The following is a 21,780-nucleotide window of genomic DNA, read 5'->3' as shown; positions in this document are numbered from 1 at the left end:
ATTCAAATCCTACTTTTCTCCTCTATTTTATCCCAAGGCGACGCTGCCAAAGCGGGCCTCCAGAATGGCGCCACCATCCAGGTCCTGGACCCGCTGCCTGCCTCAGAGGAGAAGATGGAGGAGAGGGGACAGTGGAGCAACAAGGTGGAGTTCATCCTCTCCGTTGCCGGATCCATCATCGGCCTGGGAAATATGTGGCGTTTCCCGTACCTCTGCTACAAAAACGGAGGAGGTGAGATTTTTTTTTTTTTTCTCATCGCTAATTCATCGTATTTCTTACGGGAACCGCCGCAATGTTTTCACGAGAGAAGTGACACGCTGTATGTTGGTCAACGGCTGCAGCCTGGTTAGAAAAAAGAAACGGCCATTTCTGGGTCTTGAAACAGCATGTGGTGGTTCTCCTCTCTCCACCTCCATCGGGGACCGGGTCAAAGGTCAGAGCCGAGAGGGGTCAGACAGCTGTTGTTGCTCCTCGCTTGCAGCAGCTGTCCCCACAGAGGCACCCATTGGGGGAAAACAAGACGACGGAAAATGTTTGTTTGTTTGTTAAACGTTCATATACATTTTGGAATTTCACGTTTTATATTTGCTCGGTTATGAGAAGGATTTTTACAGCAATACAAAAATGGACAAAAGAAACCACTTTTAAGGTGAAATATCAAAGTTAACACAAAAAATAAGTTAAAAAGTCTTAACAAGGAATATTCCTCCTCTGCGCAGGCGCCTTCCTCATCCCATATCTCATCTTCCTGTTTGCCTGCGGCGTTCCTGTCTTCTTCTTGGAGACGGCGTTGGGGCAGTACACCAGCGAGGGAGGGATAACCTGCTGGAGAAAGATCAGCCCCTTGTTTGAAGGTACTATGATGCTTATTTTATAGGCAAGGAACCAAGGAACCGATATGTATAACATGACATATCTCTTGTGGTGGAATGTTGGTGTTGTTTGCAGCATTTTAACAATATCGTTTTTCAAAAAATTTGATCCGTAGTCGTAATATATTCTTAATATGATTATTTTATTGAATGTCATTAATATTTTTTACATTATTTTTCAGGTATTATGATTTGTTTAGGTCACTAATATCAATAATATTATGTATGACATTCTTATATTGCTATTAAAAACAATGCAAAATGTTTAAATGCAATCATGTTCACTTTTAAAAAAATACAAAAAAGAAAACATATAAAACAGCAACAATTGTTTGATCTTATGTATACATATTTATGATTTTAAAAAACAAGCTCAGGAAATGCATTTGGTAATTTGAGCGGGTGCTTAAAATTAACCCAGCACGTACAACCACACCATTTCTCACAGCCAATGAGCTAAATCTAGTCATAGTAGACATCATGTCAAAAGTTTTGTTAATGTATATGAACTCAACTATGTGATTGTGGCATATCAGTATGAAATATTTTACATTATTTTCCGATGAATTTGTATTTAAATGATTCACTACCTTCACAAATGTTTGAAAGAACAACCAAAAATTAAATGAAGACGAAAAGTATCATAATACTATTTTACATATTACCATTTCCAGTTCATATTTTCTGTAAGTAGGCATAAGTAACCGTATTTCATTGCTTTAGTGTTGCTTTCCCAGGCAAAGAGTTAACATAGTTATCTTAAATAAACAAAACAATTAAATATATCTAAATAGAATTGTTATAATACACATTTCTATCAATGAAAATAATATTTTTATTGATTCTTATTCAACAGTTGTTGTGTTCTACATGTTAGATATACATATCTATATAAAATATATTTTCTTTATTACAGTATGTGAACACTGTTACAGGTTGAGCCTGTCCCTTTAAGAAAAACAGCATTGTGGGAAGTTATGTTTGTGTCTCTTTTTCCACTGTATTGTTTTCTGCATTCTGATTGGCTGTAGACCACTGCCAATCAATATTCTTAGGCTGCCTTGCATTGACTCCTGCACGTGTCATCACTAGCTTGCTTGCTAGCTTGTAATTGGACCTTCGTTTAGAAGGAGAATGGCTGCAATGGGAGTACAGCAGCACTATGTTTAGGATACAAAAACGCTACAGTGCAGCGGAATGGCGTCAGGATGTATAGTGAGGGTGTCTGGTGAGGGTGTTTAAAACCTTTAAAAATATATAATTGGAAAACATGAAGTTGGCTACTTTGGCTAGTTATGCCATAAACAAGGGAGGGAACACCGTATTTAAAATAAAACGCACAAAGCAATTATTTATGTTTATATTCTTTTTCTTATTTATTATTCAGGTCTTGGCTACGGCACACAAGTGATTGTGACTTTGCTGAACTTCTACTATATTGTGGTCCTGGCTTGGGGGATGTTCTATCTCTCCTTCTCCTTCTCCTGGGATCTACCTTGGTCTTCCTGCAACAACTCATGGAACACAGGTACTCTGAGATTTTGTTTATTTTTTTTTTAGGAAAAAAGAAAAAAAACTCTTTGTACTTTACTTGTCCAGAAAACTGTTTGGAGTTTCAGCGGAGAAACACCTCTATCAACCAAACAATCTTCTCCAATGCCACCTCTCCTGTCATGGAGTTCTGGGAGTGAGTTCTGTGTGAATGTGACCATGCATCAAGTGTCTGGCACATGTTGGTGTGGAGGGCCAGTACACATGACTGTCTTGGGTCCCAACAGGAGACGAGCGCTGAGGATCTCGCCGGGCATCGACCATATGGGCTCGCTCAACTGGGATCTGGCTGTGTGTCTGTTCATCGCATGGGTCATGTGCTACTTCTGCATCTGGAAGGGGGTGAAGTCCACAGGAAAGGTGGGTGGCAGTCAAAAAAGTCAATGCCTCTCAAGTGAAAAAAGTTTGGGGTTGACCGACAGTCATTTTGTGTCGATACAGGTTGTCTATTTCACTGCAACCTTCCCATATTTGATGCTTATTGTGCTGCTGGTGCGAGGGCTCACTCTGCCTGGTGCAGGGATTGGCATCCAGTTTTACCTCTATCCTGATTTGGGACGCCTGTCAGACCCACAGGTACCAAAATATCATGCTACTGTGTATCAACGGTGCCAAAAGTGCGGCCCGAGGGCCATTTATGTCGAAACAAAACAATAAATAAAGTTTTATTTTTGGAAAATTAGGTTGAGGAAAAAGTTATGTCATAACAGTAAAGTTATAATTACCATAAGAAAACTTACAGGAATGGAATTCGGGCCCCATTGAAGAAAATAATCTGAGATTTTGAAATTAAAGTTGTAAATTTGTGACAATAAAATAGTACATTTAGATGAAAAATGTCATATATTTACAAGAAGTAAGCAATTATGAGAATAAAGTCAAAAATTGACGAAAAATAAAGTCACACCTTTTCATAGCTGCCTCAGACAATGCCTGTTGACAAAAATAAAATTCATTAATTTTCTACTGCTTATCCTCACGAGGGTTGCAGTGGGTGCTGGAGTCTATCCCAGCTGTCTTCAGGCGAGAGGCGGGGTACACCCTGGACTGGTTGCCAGCCAATCACAGGGCACATATAGACAAACAACCATTCACACTCACATTCATACCTATGGACAATTTGGAGTCACCAATTAACCTAGCATGTTTTATGGGATATGGGAGGAAACCGGAGTACCCGGAGAAAACCCACGCATTCACAGGGAGAACATGCAAACTCCACACAGAGATGGCCGAGGGTGGGATTGAACCCTGGTCTCCTAGCTGTGAAGCCTGCATGCTAACCAATCGACTGCCGTGCCGCCACAAATCAGTTAAATATTTCTAAATAGAATTATGTTATAATATATATTGCTAGAAATGGAAAATAATATTTTTATTGATTCTTATTCAACAGTACTTGTGGTCTACATGTTAGATATACATATCTATATAAAATATATTTTCTTTATTACAGTATGTGAACACTGTTACAGGTCAAGCCTGTCCCTTTAAGAAAAACGGCAATCACAGGGCACATATAGACAAACAACCATTCACACTCACATTCATACCTATGGGCAATTTGGAGTCGCCAATTAACCCCACGCATGCACAGGGAGAACATGCAAACTCCACACACAGCTGGCTGTGGGGGGAATTGAACTCCGGTCTCCTAGCTGTGAGGCCTGTGTGCTAACCACGTGACAGATGCAGACTCCCCGTGCAGACTTTATATATAACCAATATTCAGAAAATTAAAAAAACAGAATTGGAAAATTCTTATTTATTGAGCAGAAATACAACATGGAAGTATCTGTATCGGACCTGAAGAATCGGTGCGGAGCCGTCCCAAATTACATTAGCAGCTATCCACGTTTTTGGTTAAGGTTTAGCCTCTCAGGTTCTTCCCCAAATGAGAACCAATTGGTGTTCTGTCCCCTGTTGGCACTGATGCACAAGGTGCAGGCCTCCCACGGTTCCTAGCGGGGTCCTGCTGGGTCCATCTGTGTTGTGTAAAAAGAAGCAGGAACCGCAAGGACTCTGCTCGGACTGTAAACAGGACCACAGACTGCAGATCAGACCTCCCAGTTTGCTCTGAAACTGGGAGGCTGCAGTGTTTTTGACTGTAGAAGTTTTGTTAATGAGTATTTATTTCACCATCATCTCCCTTGTATGTTACTGATTATACATCAACGGTAAATTCCTGTGGATCATACAACCCTTACATGTCACGTGTATGGTCGTCCTTGCTGCTTTTATACAGTAATTGTATCATTTTGACGATAGAATGAATGAATAAATACTGAATATATAATAATTGATGTACTAAAAGTTGTTTTAGTTTTCTTGAATACACATATTTGAAATTTCGCCCATGACTCCTTTTGAAGGTATGGATGGATGCTGGGACCCAGATCTTCTTCTCCTATGCTATTTGCTTAGGGTCGCTCACAGCGCTGGGCAGCTACAACCGATACAACAACAACTGCTACAGGTACTTGTGTTGATTCTGCACATCTGATGAACAGCAAGTCAACTTCCTGTGTGTCCCTTGCGTTGCAGAGATTGCCTGTCGCTTTGCTTTCTGAACAGTGGCACCAGCTTTGTAGCCGGGTTTGCCATCTTCTCCATTCTTGGTTTCATGTCTTATGAGCAGAATGTTCCCATCTCAGAGGTGGCCGAGTCAGGTAAGGCCCGACACGGCGAGTCCACGATATTTCATTCATGATACTTGATATTTGTTCTACTTTTATCCCGCAGGTCCTGGTCTAGCTTTCATTGCTTATCCTCGTGCCGTGTCCATGATGCCCTTCTCACCTCTATGGGCCGCTCTTTTCTTCATCATGATTGTTTTCTTAGGGCTGGACAGTCAGGTGGGTGCGGAATACACTCTATGAATGAATGATGATCCTGTAATGATTATACTGCCTCTACGTTAGTTTGTATGTGTGGAGAGCCTCGTGACCGCCATCGTCGACATGTACCCTGCCGTGTTCCGCCGTAAGAACCGCAGGGAGCTCTTCCTCCTGGGTGTGGTCTTCATCTCCTTCTTAGTGGGCCTCGTCATGCTCATGGAGGTTGGTGTTGGACTCACAAATACACTAAGCTCAACTACTACATCTTTGGTATGGAATTAGTTCATTTCTTGTATACAGACACAGTATTTGGATCTCTGGTCTCAGTTGCTTGCCCCTTAAAGGGCCAGTACATGGCTTTTGAATGCTACTGCTGCTCTGATCAGCATTGTTTTGAGCAGGGGTGGGCAAACTACGGCCCAGGGGCCACATGCGGCCCATCACTTGCTTTCTAAGTATTTCAAATTTTAACATACAAACTGGCAACATGACTTGCAAGACGGATGTCTTATTTTTTGTAAAAAAAAACAAACAACAAAACTGTGAAATTAAATTACATAGTTTGATGTGGTCTGATGTTTAAAGTGCTCCTGAAAAAAGGGACACAAGAATATAACACTTTATAAACTATAACACTATAAACTTTTACAGATAAAATTAGACAAATAATTCAAGGAAAATTCATTAATTTTCTGCCGCTTATCCTCACAAGGGGTGCTGGAGCCTATCCCAGCTGTCTTCAGGCGAGAGGCGGGGTACACCCTGGACTGGTGGCCAGCCAATCACAGGGCACATATAGACAAACAACCATTCACACTCACATTCATACCTATGGACAATTTGGAGTCGCCACTTAACCTAGCATGTTTTTGGAATGTGGGCGGAAACCGGAGTACCCGGAGAAAACCCACGCATGCACGGGGAGAACATGCAAACTCCACACAGAGATGGCCGAGGGTGAGATTGAACCCTGGTTTCCTAGCTGTGAGGTCTGCGCGCTAACCACTAGAGCACCGTGCAGCCCCTCAAGGAGAATTATAAGCATAAAATAGTGTGTGTGTTAAATATATGTTCCGGCCCCCCCGGACAATTTTGTTAACTCAGTGCGGCCCATGAGTCAAATATTTGCATCCCCCTGGTTTACAGGGTGTTTCAAGTTTGCTATAATTCTTGATCGTGAAAAAATACTGTATATCCTGTATTGCGTAAGGGGAGACTCCAAATTGTCCATAGGTATGAATGTGAGTGTGAATGGTTGTTTGTCTATATGTGCCCTGTGATTGGCTGGCCACCAGTCCAGGGTGTACCCCACCTCTCACTCCAAAGTCAGCTGGGATAAGCTGCAGCATACCCCTGCAAGCCTAGTGAGGATAAGCGGTATATAAAATGTATGGATGGATAAAAAGAAACACATGAAGTGTTGCTGTTGGTTTTTCCAGGGTGGCATGTACGTCTTCCAGCTGTTCGATTACTATGCTGCCAGTGGTATGTGTCTTCTCTTCATGGGCCTCTTTGAGACCGTCTGCATTGCTTGGGTCTACGGTAAGTCGGCCATTAAACAGGAAGTGCTTTTGTACTGTCTATTAATTGTTGCAAAAAAATATCTCGATTCTGTTTTTCCAGGTGCCGATCGCTTTTATGACAACATCGAAGACATGATCGGCTACCGTCCCGGCCCTTATATTAAATACTGCTGGTTGTTCTTCACCCCAGCGACCTGCATTGTGAGTTTTAAACGTCTTATCATGAGAAGTTTGGAGGAGATTGCACAAAATACAGTATGAGTTGTTGGATATTAACACATTTATCCTAACAGGGTACATTTGCATTCTCCCTTATTAAATACACTCCCCTAAAATACAACAATGAGTATGTGTACCCATGGTGGGGCTATGTGATTGGCTGGCTGCTGGCTCTCTCCTCCATGGTTTGCATCCCTCTTTGGATGGCGTACAAGATCAGTACCACACAAGGAACATTCAGAGAGGTAATACACGTCATGTATTTATATGTATCAGTGTATCAGCTTTCAAAATACATGTGTTTGTCTTTTCCACAGCGCATCCGGCTGCTCATCACACCATCAGAGGATTTGCCCAAAACAAAGAGGGAGCAGGAGAGGTTGCTGGCCATTTTTGCTCCAGAGGAAGACACCGTCAGGAATAAAATTGGCTACCATCCTGTTTTGGAGCAAGACTCCAACTTATGAGGTAGCAGAATTCCAATATGCACTTCTTGGAAGGTTTTAATATGACCCAGAAGCCATATTTGTATCATATTATTGTGCTATCATGAGTGATTGTTGTATTTACGTAATAAAATGTATTTTTATTTTAAGGTGAACTATATGACAAAAATATGCAATATTAGTGCTCTAGTTGTAGAACTACTAATGTATCAGTTTCTTATTTTTACTGTAACAAATTGTCTGTATAAGGAAATCTGTATATCTGTTTTTAAATAAAGGTGTAAAATCCAACAAGAAAGCACTTTTACTATGCTAAGTAGCTTTGACAAGCACTTTAGCTGTATTTACAAGTCCCCACGAGGGAAAAATACTGAAGACACGGCATATCTGATCAGCTAAAGCACAGGTGTCCATGGGGCACATACTGAAAAATCAAAGGATGCAGGCAGAGCGTCGTTCCGGCTCGAGCTGGCTCTTTGAAGTGAACGAGCCAGCTTTTTTCCCCCGATCTGTTTTTCTGTTAAAGCTGCGTGTAATTGGTCAAAATGTGTGGTGCCATGCATGTGGACACTGAGCAAAAGGATGGCCTACATTTACAACTTAGATTGTAGTATTTGTTCCATGAAATTGTATGAATTTATTATATATATACTGACCCTCACAGTGTCTGTCAAAATAATTCTGTCTGGTTAAGTCCCCACTGAAGACCCAAGTACCAAATACACCGTTCACCGCTGATTTCTCCAGTGTATTTCTGCCAATAAAAACAAGTATTAGTCTTGTTTCTTAAAAAATATATTTTCTAATTCGTCATCCTAATTCGTCATTCATAACTTGTGCAAAAATTACACTTGTCATCTTGAGTGTCATTGGTGACTTATGATTGGCTGACAGTTTTTACGTCACTGCCTTGTCACGCACAACGTGCCCTCGAGACGCCCTCCCTTTTTCCCATCATGCACCCGGGGATGACTGAGGAAAGATGGCGGAAGGAGGAGCGGCCGATCTGGAAACCCAGAGAGGAGAGGTCGCGGCACTAATGAAAACGCAACTAAAAAAGGGAGACACTTGGTGAGACTTGAGTTTGAACCTTTTGGACAAGTGCAGCTTGACCGTCAGTTGTCTCGGCAGCGACTGTCAACGTCATTAAGCTTGTGGAAAGTGGCGCTTACGGGCCGTGTTGACAGTTAGCTTCGAGCTAGCTAGCGTGTGTGTCAGTTATCGTCGGTTCAGTTAGACACTACTTGGGACCAAACGTTCATCCTTTTACGTCACATTGTTTATTTCTAACTGTGTTCATCCCTCCTGTATTATTTTACAGCTTCTAATTTTATGAATTGAATAAGTACCATGTCATTTGAGATGATCGTGCACGATAGCTAGGGGCTATTTGGCTAGCGTACCGAACTGTCAGTGGGTTCATACGTCGGCTTCTTTAGGGCGGAGTCTGAAAAAGAAGCACCTGTCAAAATCAGAGAGCCAGCTGGCCACAAGTTGAGCAACCCGACCTCAAATGTGCGTTAACAGTGCCGCTTTAACCACTGATGTTTACATCTTATATGTTGAGGTAGCATCGCATTGCAATCGTCTCCATTCTACATGGGCAGAACTATTATCAACCAAACATATTCTATGCATGTAGTGTTGAAAACATTGTTAGAACTAATTTAAACTCCAAAATATGACTCTTTGTTGTTGCTGCAGGTACTTGGTAGACAGTCAGTGGTTCAAACAGTGGAAGAAATATGTGGGATTTGACAGCTGGGACAAATATCAGATGGGGGACCAGCATGTCTACCCTGGACCAGTTGATAACGCTGGTCTTCTCAGAGGTAAGAATTGTTGTTTACACACTTACTTAGACAAGGGGGGGCGAGAATAGCTGCATCATTCTGGCAAATAGCCACAAAGAGAGTACAAAACAACATTGTTGTTTTTACAAGGGTTCATAGAAAGCTCTCCAGCATACCTTCTGTGTGTTTTGCGCTGCAGGAGATACTCATTGTTGAACCACTTGCCGGCTTTGTGAGTCATGCTTACCTCTTTTTCCTCCTTTGTACCCATAGATAGGGATGTTCTGGCTATCAAGGAACATCTCATTGATGAGCTGGACTACATCCTTGTGCCGACGGACGGCTGGAATAAGCTCGTCAGCTGGTATGGGCTCACAGAGGGTCAGGAGCCAATTGCACGTAAGGTAAGTGCTCGGCCATTCTGAGAATAGCATGAGTGGATGGGGAGAAGCACATAGTGGTTGTGATTACTTGCAAGACTTGTGGAATCAAGCTTTGCGCGTCTGTTTTGGGTAGCGTTAAGCTAATTATTTGTAATTGTGCACACAATGCATGGACTGCTATTGTAAATATGTAAATGTAATACCCCTGTCATGGCAGATATTCATTGGTATGTACTTATGTGTTATTTTGAGGTAAAATGAGGCAAGTCCACTTAACCCACACATTTGGCGAGTCATTGTATCATGGCCGCCGCGAAGTGTTGCACCCCCCAAACTCCTCCACCCTCCTCACCCATTGACCCTCCCATTTTGCCATGTATGCGCTGGGACGTATCAGGTGGCCAAAGGGTTTCTATTTTCAGGCGACGTGCTGCATGACGGAAAAGCTAATGGAGCGAGCTGCGAGACACAACATGCAGGAGGTTTATCATCATGTTTTTGATCTATCGCTCCTTTCTTCCTGTGGAGTCGTCACACTGATTTCTTTGGGGTGGAGTGTTAGGATGGCGTGTGTGGGCGGACTACTCACGTGTTAAAGAGGACTATAGTCACAGGGATTCACGCTCCGTTCTTGTTTGATTGCTAACACCGGCGGAATGATCGTCCTTTTTTTTTAAGTGGATGAAGGCCCGCTGAGGTCATACTGAGAGAGGCAGATTGATTATGTCACCGGGAAGGGAGGTGGGAGGGATGAAAGGTTTTGGCTCGGCTCTGATTTGTGGAATTCTGCTTGGCAACGACTTTTCCTCTTAGCTCACGGACACGTTGGCCCACTGGGGATCTTAGGTTTGGGATAGGGAGGGGGCAACGGGGGCTGAATATGAGCTGCGTGTGCATGACTATTGGATTTCTCATGGATATTTGTGAAGTTGTGTGCGAATATGAATGTGTGTGTGTGTGTGTCGGAGCTGTACAGTGTTGAAATAAATAGGCCGGGACCCCTCAGCTGTTTCCACAAGGTGCTGCTAATTTGGGCCCTCCACTCTTGACTGTCAGCTGAGTGGCCGCCATTGCGTCAAACTTAAACATACAAACATTAATTATTTGCTATATAGTGCAAATACTGTGGACTTTTTCCATCTGTTGTACTTGGCCTGAAAGAATGGACTTGTCAACGCTATGGAATCTATCATGACAACCGCTTTATGTTGTGGAGCTAGACATGCACCATGATTAAACATACACCGACTGTGTATAGTAATTCTTTAGCATTTAATATGTGGTCATATCCTTGTGTCTTCATAAGGTGGTCGAGCAAGGTATGTTTGTGAAGCACTGCAAGGTTGAGGTGTACCTGACCGAGCTAAAGCTATGCGAGGACAGCAACATGGACAATGTGATCACCAGGCGCTTTAGTAAAGCTGACACAATAGGCAAGTCTCACTGACACAAAAACACTTTTTCCCATAACCCATTTACATTTGGACAAGTTAAATTCATATTTCATTTCTCTATTGTAGATCTAATAGAGAAGGAGATGCGGAAACTGTTCAGCATCCCAGATGAAAAGGAAACCAGACTTTGGAATAGGTACATGAGCAACACGTTTGAGCCTCTCAACAAACCCGACAGCACCATCCAAGATGCTGGCCTTTATCAAGGACAGGTAAGGCGCCTTTTCTACTCATTACACAAGAACAGTACCCTATTTTATCACCATAAAGTATACAGGTGGTCCTCGGGTTATGACCGAGTTCCATTCCTAGACTGCCTTGTATGTCTGAACTTATACCTAACATTCAGGGTGCTTCATTGTGATATTGATATCAATATAATGGGCTGATATCAGCAAAAATCTGATTATATCGGCCTGTATCTAAAAGTCTGAAAAAGACTTTGCAGCTGAGTACAACACTTGTCATGCACAAGTTTCCTATGTAAGCACAGAACGGGGGTAAGTTTAATATTACTCATGGGGCATGTGAAGCAGCGGGAAACTTCATAAAATTAAGTCATAAAAGGTGTTTTATTCGTGCTGATATCAATTTGATATCTCTATTGGAAGTGAAAAAGTTGTATCAGGACACCTCTATGTAAATAGTCACTCACAATGTACACAGAACACACGAAGCACATATAAAAACAAAGTGAACTCCTACTTTTCTCCCTGTGGGTGGCTGAAAAATACTTTCCCAGGGTAACCTTCTCCTCTCCTCCCAGATCTCCTTGTCACAGCGCACAGAATCCATGACCCCTCTATCATTCATTAGCATCCAATAATTTTAATCTTAATGATAAGTGCGACATACGTCCCCATCGTGACCATAAGAGTGGCCAACATTGATGGGTGTGTCTCCTGTCTTTGACCTTTTTATGATGTTCATTTTCACTTCCAAGGACACACTGGCTGTGTATTCTTTTGTCAGCATGCACTGTAACTAGTGCAGTTATGGATTAATTTTGGATTAATTCATGGGAGCACCTTGAAACACACACAGAACATCGAAAACCGTGGAGCACCCATATCTTGAGTAATGTAGCTTGGTGAAAATATGTATCACTTGCCCCAGGTAGCTTGTCTTACATTTGTGTCGGATTTGAACTGATTGGATGTTTTCATTTTACATACACTTGCATTAGTGAATGCTCGCCGAAACGTTCATCCATCCGTCTTCACATTAGCAATAGCAGCAAGAGGCCCTCCCTTTCCGCCACCTCAGCTTTTCCTTTGTGATGTCTCCTGCAGGTTCTCGTAATAGAGCAGAAGAATGAGGATGGCACATGGCCCCGAGGCTCAGACGCACCCAAGTGAGAACAGACGTGGCTTACATTGTTTTATTTGTGGCAAAGTACTTTAACAAGCAGTCTGCCAGCCACTAGTGATGAAACCTTGGGATGCTAGATCACTGCAATATATAGAAAATGTCTACACTGGCTACAACATATGCTCATTCCCCTCAATGACATACCACTTTATTTTAAATCCATCTCAGTTTTCAGTTTGTTTGACTCCTTTCTGCAGCGGCCTGCCTGTTTGCTTTACGCTAACTCATGATCTATTCTGATTTCTTATCTTTTTGAAGGTCATCTGGTGCTTCCAATCTCTCTGCTTTGCCAAAGATCTCGCCTTCATCTCTCTCAAACAATCATAACAGCAGCTTCAACAGCAGGAAGTAAGGCTCGAGTAGCTGAGGGGTGGTTGCGGGCGCCAACAGCCAGAGATGGACTTACCAAAAACTCGTATTTATTGCGCATGTTCCTCCTGAATTCTACCACTATGAATGAAGACGTTTTGAATATCCAATCTGACTCGAGCCGGTCCGTCTCTGGCTGTGGATTCGGGGCTGAAAGCGAATTGCTTAAGGATGCAGTTTCAATTGTTTGAGGTGACAGCAAGGCAAGTGTGATTGATTTCTTTGGAATCAGGAGACAGCAGTGCTCTCTGCTAGTTGCCTCCCGGTGCCTCAAGGTGTCTTAGTCAGCGTTTATCTGTGTCAGTTAATAGCCCACATACAGTGTGGCACAGTTTCTTGATTTCATCCTAATGCGTGCATACAGCTGCGTCCACCTTAGGGACCCCTGTAGTAGGTAGCTGCAACTTATGAATGTTGCTGTTATTCAAGTATCAATACAATAATTTGAGGGGAAAAAAGATAAGATATGGCTTTATTCGTCCCTCAGTGGGGAAATTTGCATTAAAAAAAGCATTTATATTAAAAAAAACATCATTGTGGCCATACATTGATTTCATACAGCCAAGTGAAAGCTACATTACAGGAACCAGGTGGCACTTTTAAAAGGCACACCCCTTCACAGTCCAGGGATATGCTGTATATCATAAAAACTGAAAGATGCCTGGTGAGGTACTTTATGGTTAACTATGCATTTCTGGGTCTTTTTAACCTGAGCAGTTAGCAGTTAAAGTGATAGAGCCTACGTCAGCCCACCGCTAGAGAGAGAGAGCACTGCTTGTCTGAGGGTGGAGCTGTCTCCTCGACTGTCCCCTCCTTTTCACCTTCCATGTGTTTTGCTGCATGCAATGGTTGTTATTTCTAGCATCTAACTCTTAAATGCATAAAGAAGTGAGGTGTTCTTACATGCATTCATTGATACCAGCGGCATCGTTGTCTGACTTTGAGGATTTTGAGTTTATACTCGCAGTAGCTCTTCTGTCCTTGATTCACTGCCGTGCCAGCGCCATTGTTTCATCTAAATTATGCATGTCTCATCTTTTTTTTTTTTTTTCATATGTAATGGCCCCGCATTGCATAGCACTTTTTTCATTTTTGGAGCTGTCAGTTTATTGTGGTTACAATGCTGTGTAACAGCAGTGTCACTGTCATTTAAGGCAACATCCCCTCACTCTTCTTCGCTCTCCCCTTCTCCTGCCAGCTCATTGCCATGCATACGTTCTCGCAGGCAAGTGACCTTCACAATACTCCTCATCTACTTTCCTCTTCTCTTGCCTGTATCCACACATCAGCAGCCAGTGTCATAAAAATGCACTTTCTTTGGTATAAGTTGATTTATTCAGACACCCTTGCCCCCACCCCTTTAAAAGCCCTCCTTGAGTCAACTATGGCATATTAAAGAGCGTGTAAGAGGGGGTGCCAAAATGTGGGAACGTAATAGATAGACAGATATTGCATGTACCAACATGCATCAATGTACATTTACAGCAAGGCTTGTGAATACTGCAGCCTCAGCTGGATGCAGTCCCATCGGCTGCTTCCATCCAACCCCATCTTGTTTCTCCTCCGTCAGAGCCCCCTCCCTCTCTTACCCCCACCCTCTTGTACTGTCCCCTCCTCTGCCTCTTGCCCCCTCTCTCTCTCCCTCTCTCTCCCTGTGCACCTCTCGCTTCACTAGCAGTACTCTTGAGCATCCTTGCTGCTGCTATAAATATCTGCTGGAAGCCGTAGAGCGGCGGCAGCAGCAGCAGCAGCAGGCAGGCCAGAGGGAGGTCTAGGAGACCTGGGCTAGAGGACACTAGTATAGGACAGGACTGCACTAGTGGAGCGGATAGGATGGCAAGATAACAAGCAGGTGCTGCTGAAGATGTAGATGATTTCAAGTGTTGTTTTCGAGTGATCTGGTGGTAAACCTGACAGTCAGCCTGTCCTGGACCATATTCAAACTGGACTGCCACTGGTTTGTGCTGGAGTACCATTAAGAATGGATCTCTACTTTGCCTGGCTTCTAAACGCCAGGATTTGCATGCGCCGGACTTGAAATCAATCTCAACCCAGGCTGCCGCTCGTTCAGTTTTGTAGAGACATGCAGGCCGGCATGGGCCGGGGCGGGGCTGAGATGTCATGCTCCTGTGTTGCTGGTGGTGCCTGAGGTCTGAAGCGGTGGAGCTGGACAGCCGAAGGGTGGACCACCGCGTGCTGAACTGTGAGGCCAGTGCCTCCGCCACCATCCCGGCGGTTTCTCTTGACCAGTGGGAGCAGGAAACGACCAACGCTGCCTCGCAGCCCCCTCAGAGGTCTGCTGCTTGCTGCAGGCCGAGTTAACAGCATTGGCCATTTTAAAGACCTGCGTAATACATAGACATAGCAGTATTTGTCTCTGTGTTCATGACCTTTTCGGAGCTCTTAGCCATTCAGCAAACTAATCAACTGTTTCACTTGTCCTCTTGATTGCAGTGTGAAGAATTCGACCTATAGCTTACCATCCTACCACTCCTACAGTAACAGCTATGACTACTCAGAGCAGAGTAGGCAAAGTGAGCGTCCAGGCCTGTGTGGACTGTCGAACCTGGGAAATACCTGCTTCATGAACTCTGCCGTGCAGGTAACAGCATACTCTACAAGGACGGACTTTAATCTAAAATGTTGAGAGATGACCTGATGAAACTACAAGAATGATGTCTAAGAAAAGGAGAGTCTGACTCTTCAATTATAAATTAAGCTGGAATCCACTCTGTAATTAACATTGTCCTCTGCTGCTCCTGTGTCCTCAGTGTTTAAGTAATATCCCTCCCCTCACGGACTACTTCCTCAAAGACAAGTACACCAGTGAGCTGAATGCGGACAACCCACTGGGCATGAAGGGAGAGATTGCCAAAGCCTATGCTGAGCTTATCAAGCAGCTGTGGTCCTGCAAGTGCAGCTACGTTACCCCAAGGCCTTTCAAGGTTGAATGTCTACATAAAAAGTTTGGTTAAAATTGTGTTTTTTTCTTGTATAGTACATTGACGTCTCTGTTCTTTAGACACAGGTGGGCCGCTTCGCCCCTCAATTCTCAGGCTACCAGCAGCAGGACTCTCATGAACTGCTGGCTTTTCTTCTGGATGGTCTTCACGAGGACTTGAACCGGATTAGGAAGAAGCCTTACATACAGCTAAAAGATGCCAACGGCCGGCCTGATAAGGTGCTTGGAAGATGGATTTCGTTCTCGCTGTGGGAGTATTGACAATGTATTAATATGGTTTTGCTGACAGGTGGTGGCAGAGGAAGCTTGGGAGAACCACATTAAGAGGAACGACTCCATAATTGTGGACATCTTTCATGGTCTGTTTAAGTCCACCTTGGTGTGTCCTGTGTGCGCCAAGGTCTCGGTGACTTTTGATCCTTTCTGCTACTTGACACTGCCTTTGCCCATGAAGAAGGAGCGCACACTGGAGGTTTATCTAGTCAGGTTGGACCCCCTGGCCAAACCCACACAGGTAACGGTTATTACCAGGGAGAGTCTCCTCCTGATATAGTCCTGACTTGGTCTTATGGACTACTTTTTTTTTCCAGTACAAACTAACCGTGCCAAAGGTGGGCTCCATCTCTGACCTGTGTACCTCCCTCTCCATCCTGTCCGGGCTTCCTGCTGAGAAGGTAAGGACTAGATTGGGCCGATGCATATAGGCTAATTAGTCATATTTACTAGCTATTGAAAGTAATAAAATTCTCTTGCGGGTTTCCGCAAGCATGTTATTCTCATGGGGCACTGATGTGTAGTGTGATATTGTTCTACTAAGTCACAGCTTATCATGGTGCAAAAAATGCAGTTCCTTACTTAAAAATGCTGTTTCTCTTGTTGTGCGAGTGAGACAAGGAAGCGCTGCACCTCCCTAGTCTGTGTGTTTGTGTATTTGGAGGGGGGGCAGGTGGTACTCAGGCAGTGTGCAGCACAGAGACACACAGGAATGAAGCGACAAAAGCTCTGTGCAGAAATAAAAAGTTAATATATGGTTTACGTATTGGCCGATGTTGATTAATCTGGGATACGTCATAATGGGCCGGGCTCTAGTATGACTTTACAGTCAGCTCCATCTCCTTAAGCGCTATTACATTAAAATGCTGACCTTTTCCACTGACAGACATTTAATCATTTAAAGTGTCCTTGGTCATACAGCGTCAACGTCAAACGGGGTGATGTTTTTGTCCTTTTTGTTATTGAACCAGAAAGTCAGACCTCTGCCAAGGCTGAACAATCCTAATTTGGCACCAAACTTACCCATCCAAATTTGCCATTAGGATTCAGGCATTATTCCCTGAGAAGTTAAGAAAAATGTTGACTCATTTTGCAAAGTTAGCAAAAGTGGAAGCAAATCCCCTGACTCTGCACCAAATAACTAAAGCATTCTTCCTCGGCCCTTGTTTCAACTCTCCACATGTGGGCTCTTGGGTTCCCTTCAGATGATTGTAACAGACATCTACAGCCACCGTTTTCATCGGATCTTCGCCACCAATGACAATCTCAGCAGCATCATGGAGAGAGATGACATCTACGTGTAAGTACTATGTTTTTATCCTATCACCAGCCTCCATACGTTTCCTTGCACAAGTGTTGTTTAGTTGTTACTGTAGGTCTTTCAAAGTGACTTAGGAGCATTTTACCTCTTTGTAGCTTTGAGTTAGCGGTGAATCGGGTGGAGGACACGGACCACGTCGTCATCCCTGTGCACCTGAGGGAAAAGTATAAACAGTCGGGATACAACCACACCAGCACGCCGCTGTTCGGATTGCCTTTCCTCATCGCCGTTCCCAGGACGCTCAGCGAGGACAAACTCTACAACATGCTGCTAATTCGCCTATGGTGGGTTATTACTACACCAGCAAGGATCATAAACATAAACTAGTCCATGAACTGCATTTTTAATGCTGCCGCTCAGGAGTTATTGTGAATTAAAAGGGGCCTGTGTTTTCTGCAGCCGATTTGTGAGATCGTCTGTCGAGGAAGATGAAGATGACTGCGAAGAGAGCCAGTCCACCAAACCACACACTGTCAATGGCAACACTACTAATGGCCTCCAGGAGGAGGGGTCGCCAAGTCAGTGCATCACCTACTCACTCCACCTAAACACTAATATTTCTTTAACCTGGTCTTCTGTTTTACTTCAGGTGAGATGGAGACTGACGAGCAGGACGATGAGTCCAGTCAGGATCAAGAGCTACCCTCGGAGAACGACAACAGTCAGTCAGAGGACTCTGTGGGCGGAGATAACGAGCTGGAGAACGGCATGGTCGCCCCGCAGAACTCCACCAAAGGCCAGCAGACCACCACCGGGCACAACAGAAAGAGACTTTTCACATTCCAGCTGAACAACATGGGAAAGACGGACTTCTCCCTCATCACGGACGACACACGGCAGATCCGCTTTGATGAGGGACACTTGCGGCTCAGTGGTCGGTATTCACATGTTCTTGTATGTTCTTCACATTACCGAATCAATTCATCAATCCTTTTTGTCGTCCTCTTGTAGATCGTTCTTATCTTTCTTTGGACTGGGAGCCCGAGATGAAAAAGAAATACTTTGACGACACAGTTGTTGAGGTAAAACCAGCAGCACTTCTCTTATAAGTATACAATATGTCCTCTTCAGGGTATTGGGTGTTTTTAAAACAGGACTTTGACAAGCATGAGAGCATGGACTACAAGCCTCAGAAGAAAGCCTTCTTCAAGCTGAAAGACTGCATTGAACTGTTCACTACTAAGGAGAAACTGGGAGCCGAGGACCCTTGGTATGTTATCTGCTTTAAATCAGCTGATACACCCAGTACTCAGTCAGTACAACATGATGACCAATGTTTGCAGGTACTGTCCAAACTGTAAGCAGCACCAACAGGCCACCAAGAAATTGGACCTTTGGTCTTTGCCGCCGGTGCTGGTGGTCCACCTGAAGAGATTCTCCTACAGCCGCTACATGAGAGATAAACTGGACTCCCTCGTTGACTTCCCACTAAGGTGCACAAACCGCACAAACAAAGTGACGTCGTCCTTCCGAGTCACTCACCTTTCTTACGTGTCCTTCCTGCAGCAATCTGGACATGTCGGAGTTTCTGATCAACCCCAACAGCGGACCGTGTCTTTACGACCTGATCGCTGTGTCCAACCACTATGGCGGCATGGGGGGAGGCCACTGTAAGAGTTGATAGTAGAATAAGGATGCTTGCTGCCTAGCAAGACCCATTCATTCCAGCAGTATTGCATGTGTCACTTTGGAGTAATTGTGGTATTAATGTTTGTCTTGCCTGGCTTAGATACTGCTTACGCTAAGAACACAGATGACGGAAAGTGGTACAACTTTGATGACAGCAGCGTGTCGCCTGCCAGTGAAGATCAAATAGTGGTGAGTGTGCTTATTGCTGTCCAATGTTACAGTCATCAAAAACACAAACACTTAATAGTTTTGACGTTAAATGAATAGTATTGACGTAATTAAATGATCCTAAAAGTGTGTCTACTTGACTATTTAAGTTATTCTCATTTCAATGGTCTTGGATGCACATCATCGGTGAAAAACGCTAGCTCAGCATAACTAAAGGGCCAAGATTCCACAATACACTGGTGTGTAGTCCAGGCAGTAAATCATGTTTGTAGAGCCATGCCATGAAGTTCCACTTAGGCTGAGCACACTGCAAGTTTTGCAAGTGTAACACATTTCTAAATGGAGGGTGAGTTCATAGAAAAGCCACCTTAATGTGAGTTGGTGGTTATTTCCTGATGGTTTCTCTGTGCTCATGTCCAGTCCAAAGCGGGCTACGTACTCTTCTACCAGCGCCAGGACACGGTAAAAGGCACGGGATACTTTGCGCTCGACTGTGAGAAAGAGGAGGATAACGAGGAGGAGGAAGAGGAAGAAGAAGAAGAAGCAGAGGACGATGACGACGACGAGGAAAACGAAGAGAGACGAAGCGCCTGCTCTTCTTCTCCTGCTGGCGCTCCCGCCGCCACCGCCGCACAAAGCGAAGACCCGAATGAGAACAAGTGCAGGAAGAATGACAATGAGCCAGAACAGGAAGAGGAGGAGGTGCCCAGTCGAGATGTCACCATGAGCGCCAACTGACAGAAGCGAGGGCATAAACAATCAGAGCGAGAAAGAGGGATCTTTCCATCCAAAGCCATATGGACACACAGCATGGCAAGCGGGTGCCAACGGACCCAGCCGGGTGGTTCGGACCTAACCGGTGCCAATGTGGGCGTGGCATTAGTGGTACGTGGAGAATTCAGGGCCCTCCCCCTGTGGCTGAATCACTGTTTGTGTGTGCGTGCGTGTATTACCAGTTACATTTTTGTTTCTAAAGGAAACTTTAGGAAGGCTTTGATTCTGAGGCTACATCAGAGCAGTTTGCGTTGTGAGTCTTTTATATCTCTGAGAGAAAGTTATCATTTTAGTATCTTTAAGTTTGTACATATTTTAAACACTGAACAGTATGTGCGCTGACGCATTTTGAACCGCACAATCACCGACTTATCCACGTTTTGCTTTTGTTGTTATTGCCACACACTGCAGTCTAGCTCAGAGATGAATGTGATGTGACTTTCTCTGATGAACAAAACAAAGTGTAGGAAGCTGCCTTCATCCATGCAGGCCACGCGCAACTTCAACTTGGATGCCAGATTTTCTATTGCTTTTTCTTTTTTTTTTTTTTAAGTATGAAATGCCAAACTTTTAGAGCTTTGCTCCTCTTGCTGTGACCTTGTTTGCGTAAGCTTCCATGAGCTCACGGCCAGCCGTCTATGGCGCCCTCTGTTGGCCAGCTGCACTCCCAAACGCAAATAAACAGCATGGAGGGAGGCTTCCAGCTACACTACCTTTTTTGAAACCGAGAGTGAGAGTTAGTTGCTGTGTCAGAAATACACGGAATTGAGTCAAAATGGTGTCTTAAATCAACATCGTGTGCAGTGAATTCCACAGCCTGCGTCCCAACCTCAGGTGTGGTTTCTCTGATGTCACATCTTGTCCGGATCACCTCAGCCTTAACTCTTCATCTTTTTTCTCTCTTTTGCATGACCCCTTCCAACACACTTGAATGTTCATAATAATCTGGAAGCTATGCTTGTCATATCACAGCCACATAATCTCCCCTTTTTTTGTAATGCGCAGGAGGGCCAGAATGTATGCGCGGTGAGCACTGACCAGATGTATGCGATCAATGCCTTTTTTTTTTTCTTTTTTAATTCTTAATTGCGCCACCCTTGTTTTGCTTTCTCCGGATGGTTGAATGTGATGCTGATGGCTTCTCTCGGCTTTTGACTCTAGCTGGATGCTGAATGCTTGTGCTCCGAGGTAACGGCTAGGGGTGACTCCACCTTAAAAAGAAAACATAAAAAGCCTTTTCAACACATGGGATTGTGATCAAGTGGCAGATTGTTGCAGGATATTCCTCCATCAGTGATGCATTTATTCTCCATGGTGGAGTGAGGCTCTTTGCGATGTGTGCACCATGCCGCGTCTCTGAGGCATCGCCGTGCTTTGCGTCACTTTTTTTGGCCGATTCACCCCCCCCCCCCCCCCCCCCAACACCTGAATGAGTGAGATATGACTGCTATAATAGACCTATACCGTACTGTATATAAGAGTTCACTCTGTGAGTGCACATTTGATAAATTTTATTTATTTATATGTAAGCATTTAATAAGGAAACAATATATTTACAACCTTGACAAGAGTGGGATTATTAGGAATGGAAAGGGTGACCTCGTGAATATTAGTTAGAAAAGCCTGTTTTGGGATTTTTTTTTTTTTTTTTTTTTTAATAAAGGATGTTGTTTTGGGGACTTTTTTGTACAAAAAAAAATCCAGGCATCCTTGCATGATAGGGGTTTCCAGGTTTTGGCTGCACTTGAGTTCACTTGGGTTTACATTTGAAATGTGCATGTGTATTTATACACAATCTTCAATAAAGTTGTGTCAAGCTTTTAGGGAGTTTTCT

General features: G+C 43.8%; 2 protein-coding genes across 4 annotated transcripts; both read left to right on the top strand.

The window, feature by feature from the left end:
- The first annotated feature begins 17 nt into the window (after window positions 1-17).
- LOC131131858 (sodium- and chloride-dependent GABA transporter 2-like) lies at window positions 18-7,692 on the top strand. The gene is made up of 14 exons (XM_058076828.2): window positions 18-232; window positions 721-855; window positions 2,261-2,401; window positions 2,473-2,560; window positions 2,652-2,784; window positions 2,866-3,000; window positions 4,797-4,900; window positions 4,969-5,093; window positions 5,167-5,279; window positions 5,346-5,483; window positions 6,701-6,803; window positions 6,885-6,985; window positions 7,078-7,248; window positions 7,321-7,692. Exons 1-14 carry the CDS (start codon window positions 115-117, stop codon window positions 7,468-7,470), a joined length of 1,755 nt encoding a protein of 584 aa, XP_057932811.2. The 5' UTR covers window positions 18-114; the 3' UTR covers window positions 7,471-7,692.
- A 701-nt stretch (window positions 7,693-8,393) lies between these two features.
- Window positions 8,394-21,356, top strand: usp15 (ubiquitin specific peptidase 15). Of its 3 annotated transcripts, XM_058077447.2 has the most exons (22): window positions 8,394-8,520; window positions 9,154-9,281; window positions 9,516-9,646; window positions 10,932-11,058; window positions 11,146-11,291; window positions 12,372-12,433; window positions 12,709-12,798; window positions 15,274-15,421; window positions 15,591-15,764; window positions 15,842-16,000; window positions 16,071-16,295; window positions 16,372-16,455; window positions 17,260-17,354; window positions 17,471-17,659; window positions 17,775-17,893; window positions 17,965-18,249; window positions 18,327-18,397; window positions 18,470-18,585; window positions 18,659-18,808; window positions 18,882-18,985; window positions 19,105-19,193; window positions 19,593-21,356. In XM_058077447.2, exons 1-22 carry the CDS (start codon window positions 8,432-8,434, stop codon window positions 19,908-19,910), a joined length of 3,099 nt encoding a protein of 1,032 aa, XP_057933430.2. In that variant the 5' UTR covers window positions 8,394-8,431; the 3' UTR covers window positions 19,911-21,356. The 3 variants fall into 3 exon arrangements, with proteins under 3 accessions (XP_057933430.2, XP_057933431.2, XP_057933433.2); XM_058077448.2 differs by lacking the exon at window positions 12,709-12,798; XM_058077450.2 differs by lacking the exons at window positions 8,394-8,520; window positions 9,154-9,281; window positions 9,516-9,646; ... (2 more) ...; window positions 12,372-12,433; window positions 12,709-12,798 and adding an exon at window positions 12,850-15,113.
- Window positions 21,357-21,780: the final 424 nt, after the last annotated feature.

Source organism: Doryrhamphus excisus, linkage group LG2, assembly GCF_037039965.1.
Source record: "Doryrhamphus excisus strain RoL-2023G ecotype Guam linkage group LG2, RoL_Dexc_Guam_v1.1, whole genome shotgun sequence".
NCBI lineage: Eukaryota > Metazoa > Chordata > Actinopteri > Syngnathiformes > Syngnathidae > Doryrhamphus > Doryrhamphus excisus.
This window is presented reverse-complemented; position numbering and strand designations above follow the sequence as displayed.

Bases quoted from the DNA above. Each gene is read 5' to 3' on its own strand.
- LOC131131858 (XM_058076828.2), top strand. From the start codon at position 115: ATGGAGGAGAGGGGACAGTGGAGCAACAAGGTGGAGTTCATCCTCTCC. The intron at 2,402-2,472 runs GTACTCTGAGAT...TTACTTGTCCAG, and splicing joins CAACAACTCATGGAACACAG to AAAACTGTTTGGAGTTTCAG. The intron at 4,901-4,968 runs GTACTTGTGTTG...CTTGCGTTGCAG, and splicing joins TACAACAACAACTGCTACAG to AGATTGCCTGTCGCTTTGCT.
- usp15 (XM_058077447.2), top strand. From the start codon at position 8,432: ATGGCGGAAGGAGGAGCGGCCGATCTGGAAACCCAGAGAGGAGAGGTC. The intron at 8,521-9,153 runs GTGAGACTTGAG...TTGTTGCTGCAG, and splicing joins CTAAAAAAGGGAGACACTTG to GTACTTGGTAGACAGTCAGT. The intron at 17,894-17,964 runs GTCAGTGCATCA...GTTTTACTTCAG, and splicing joins CCAGGAGGAGGGGTCGCCAA to GTGAGATGGAGACTGACGAG.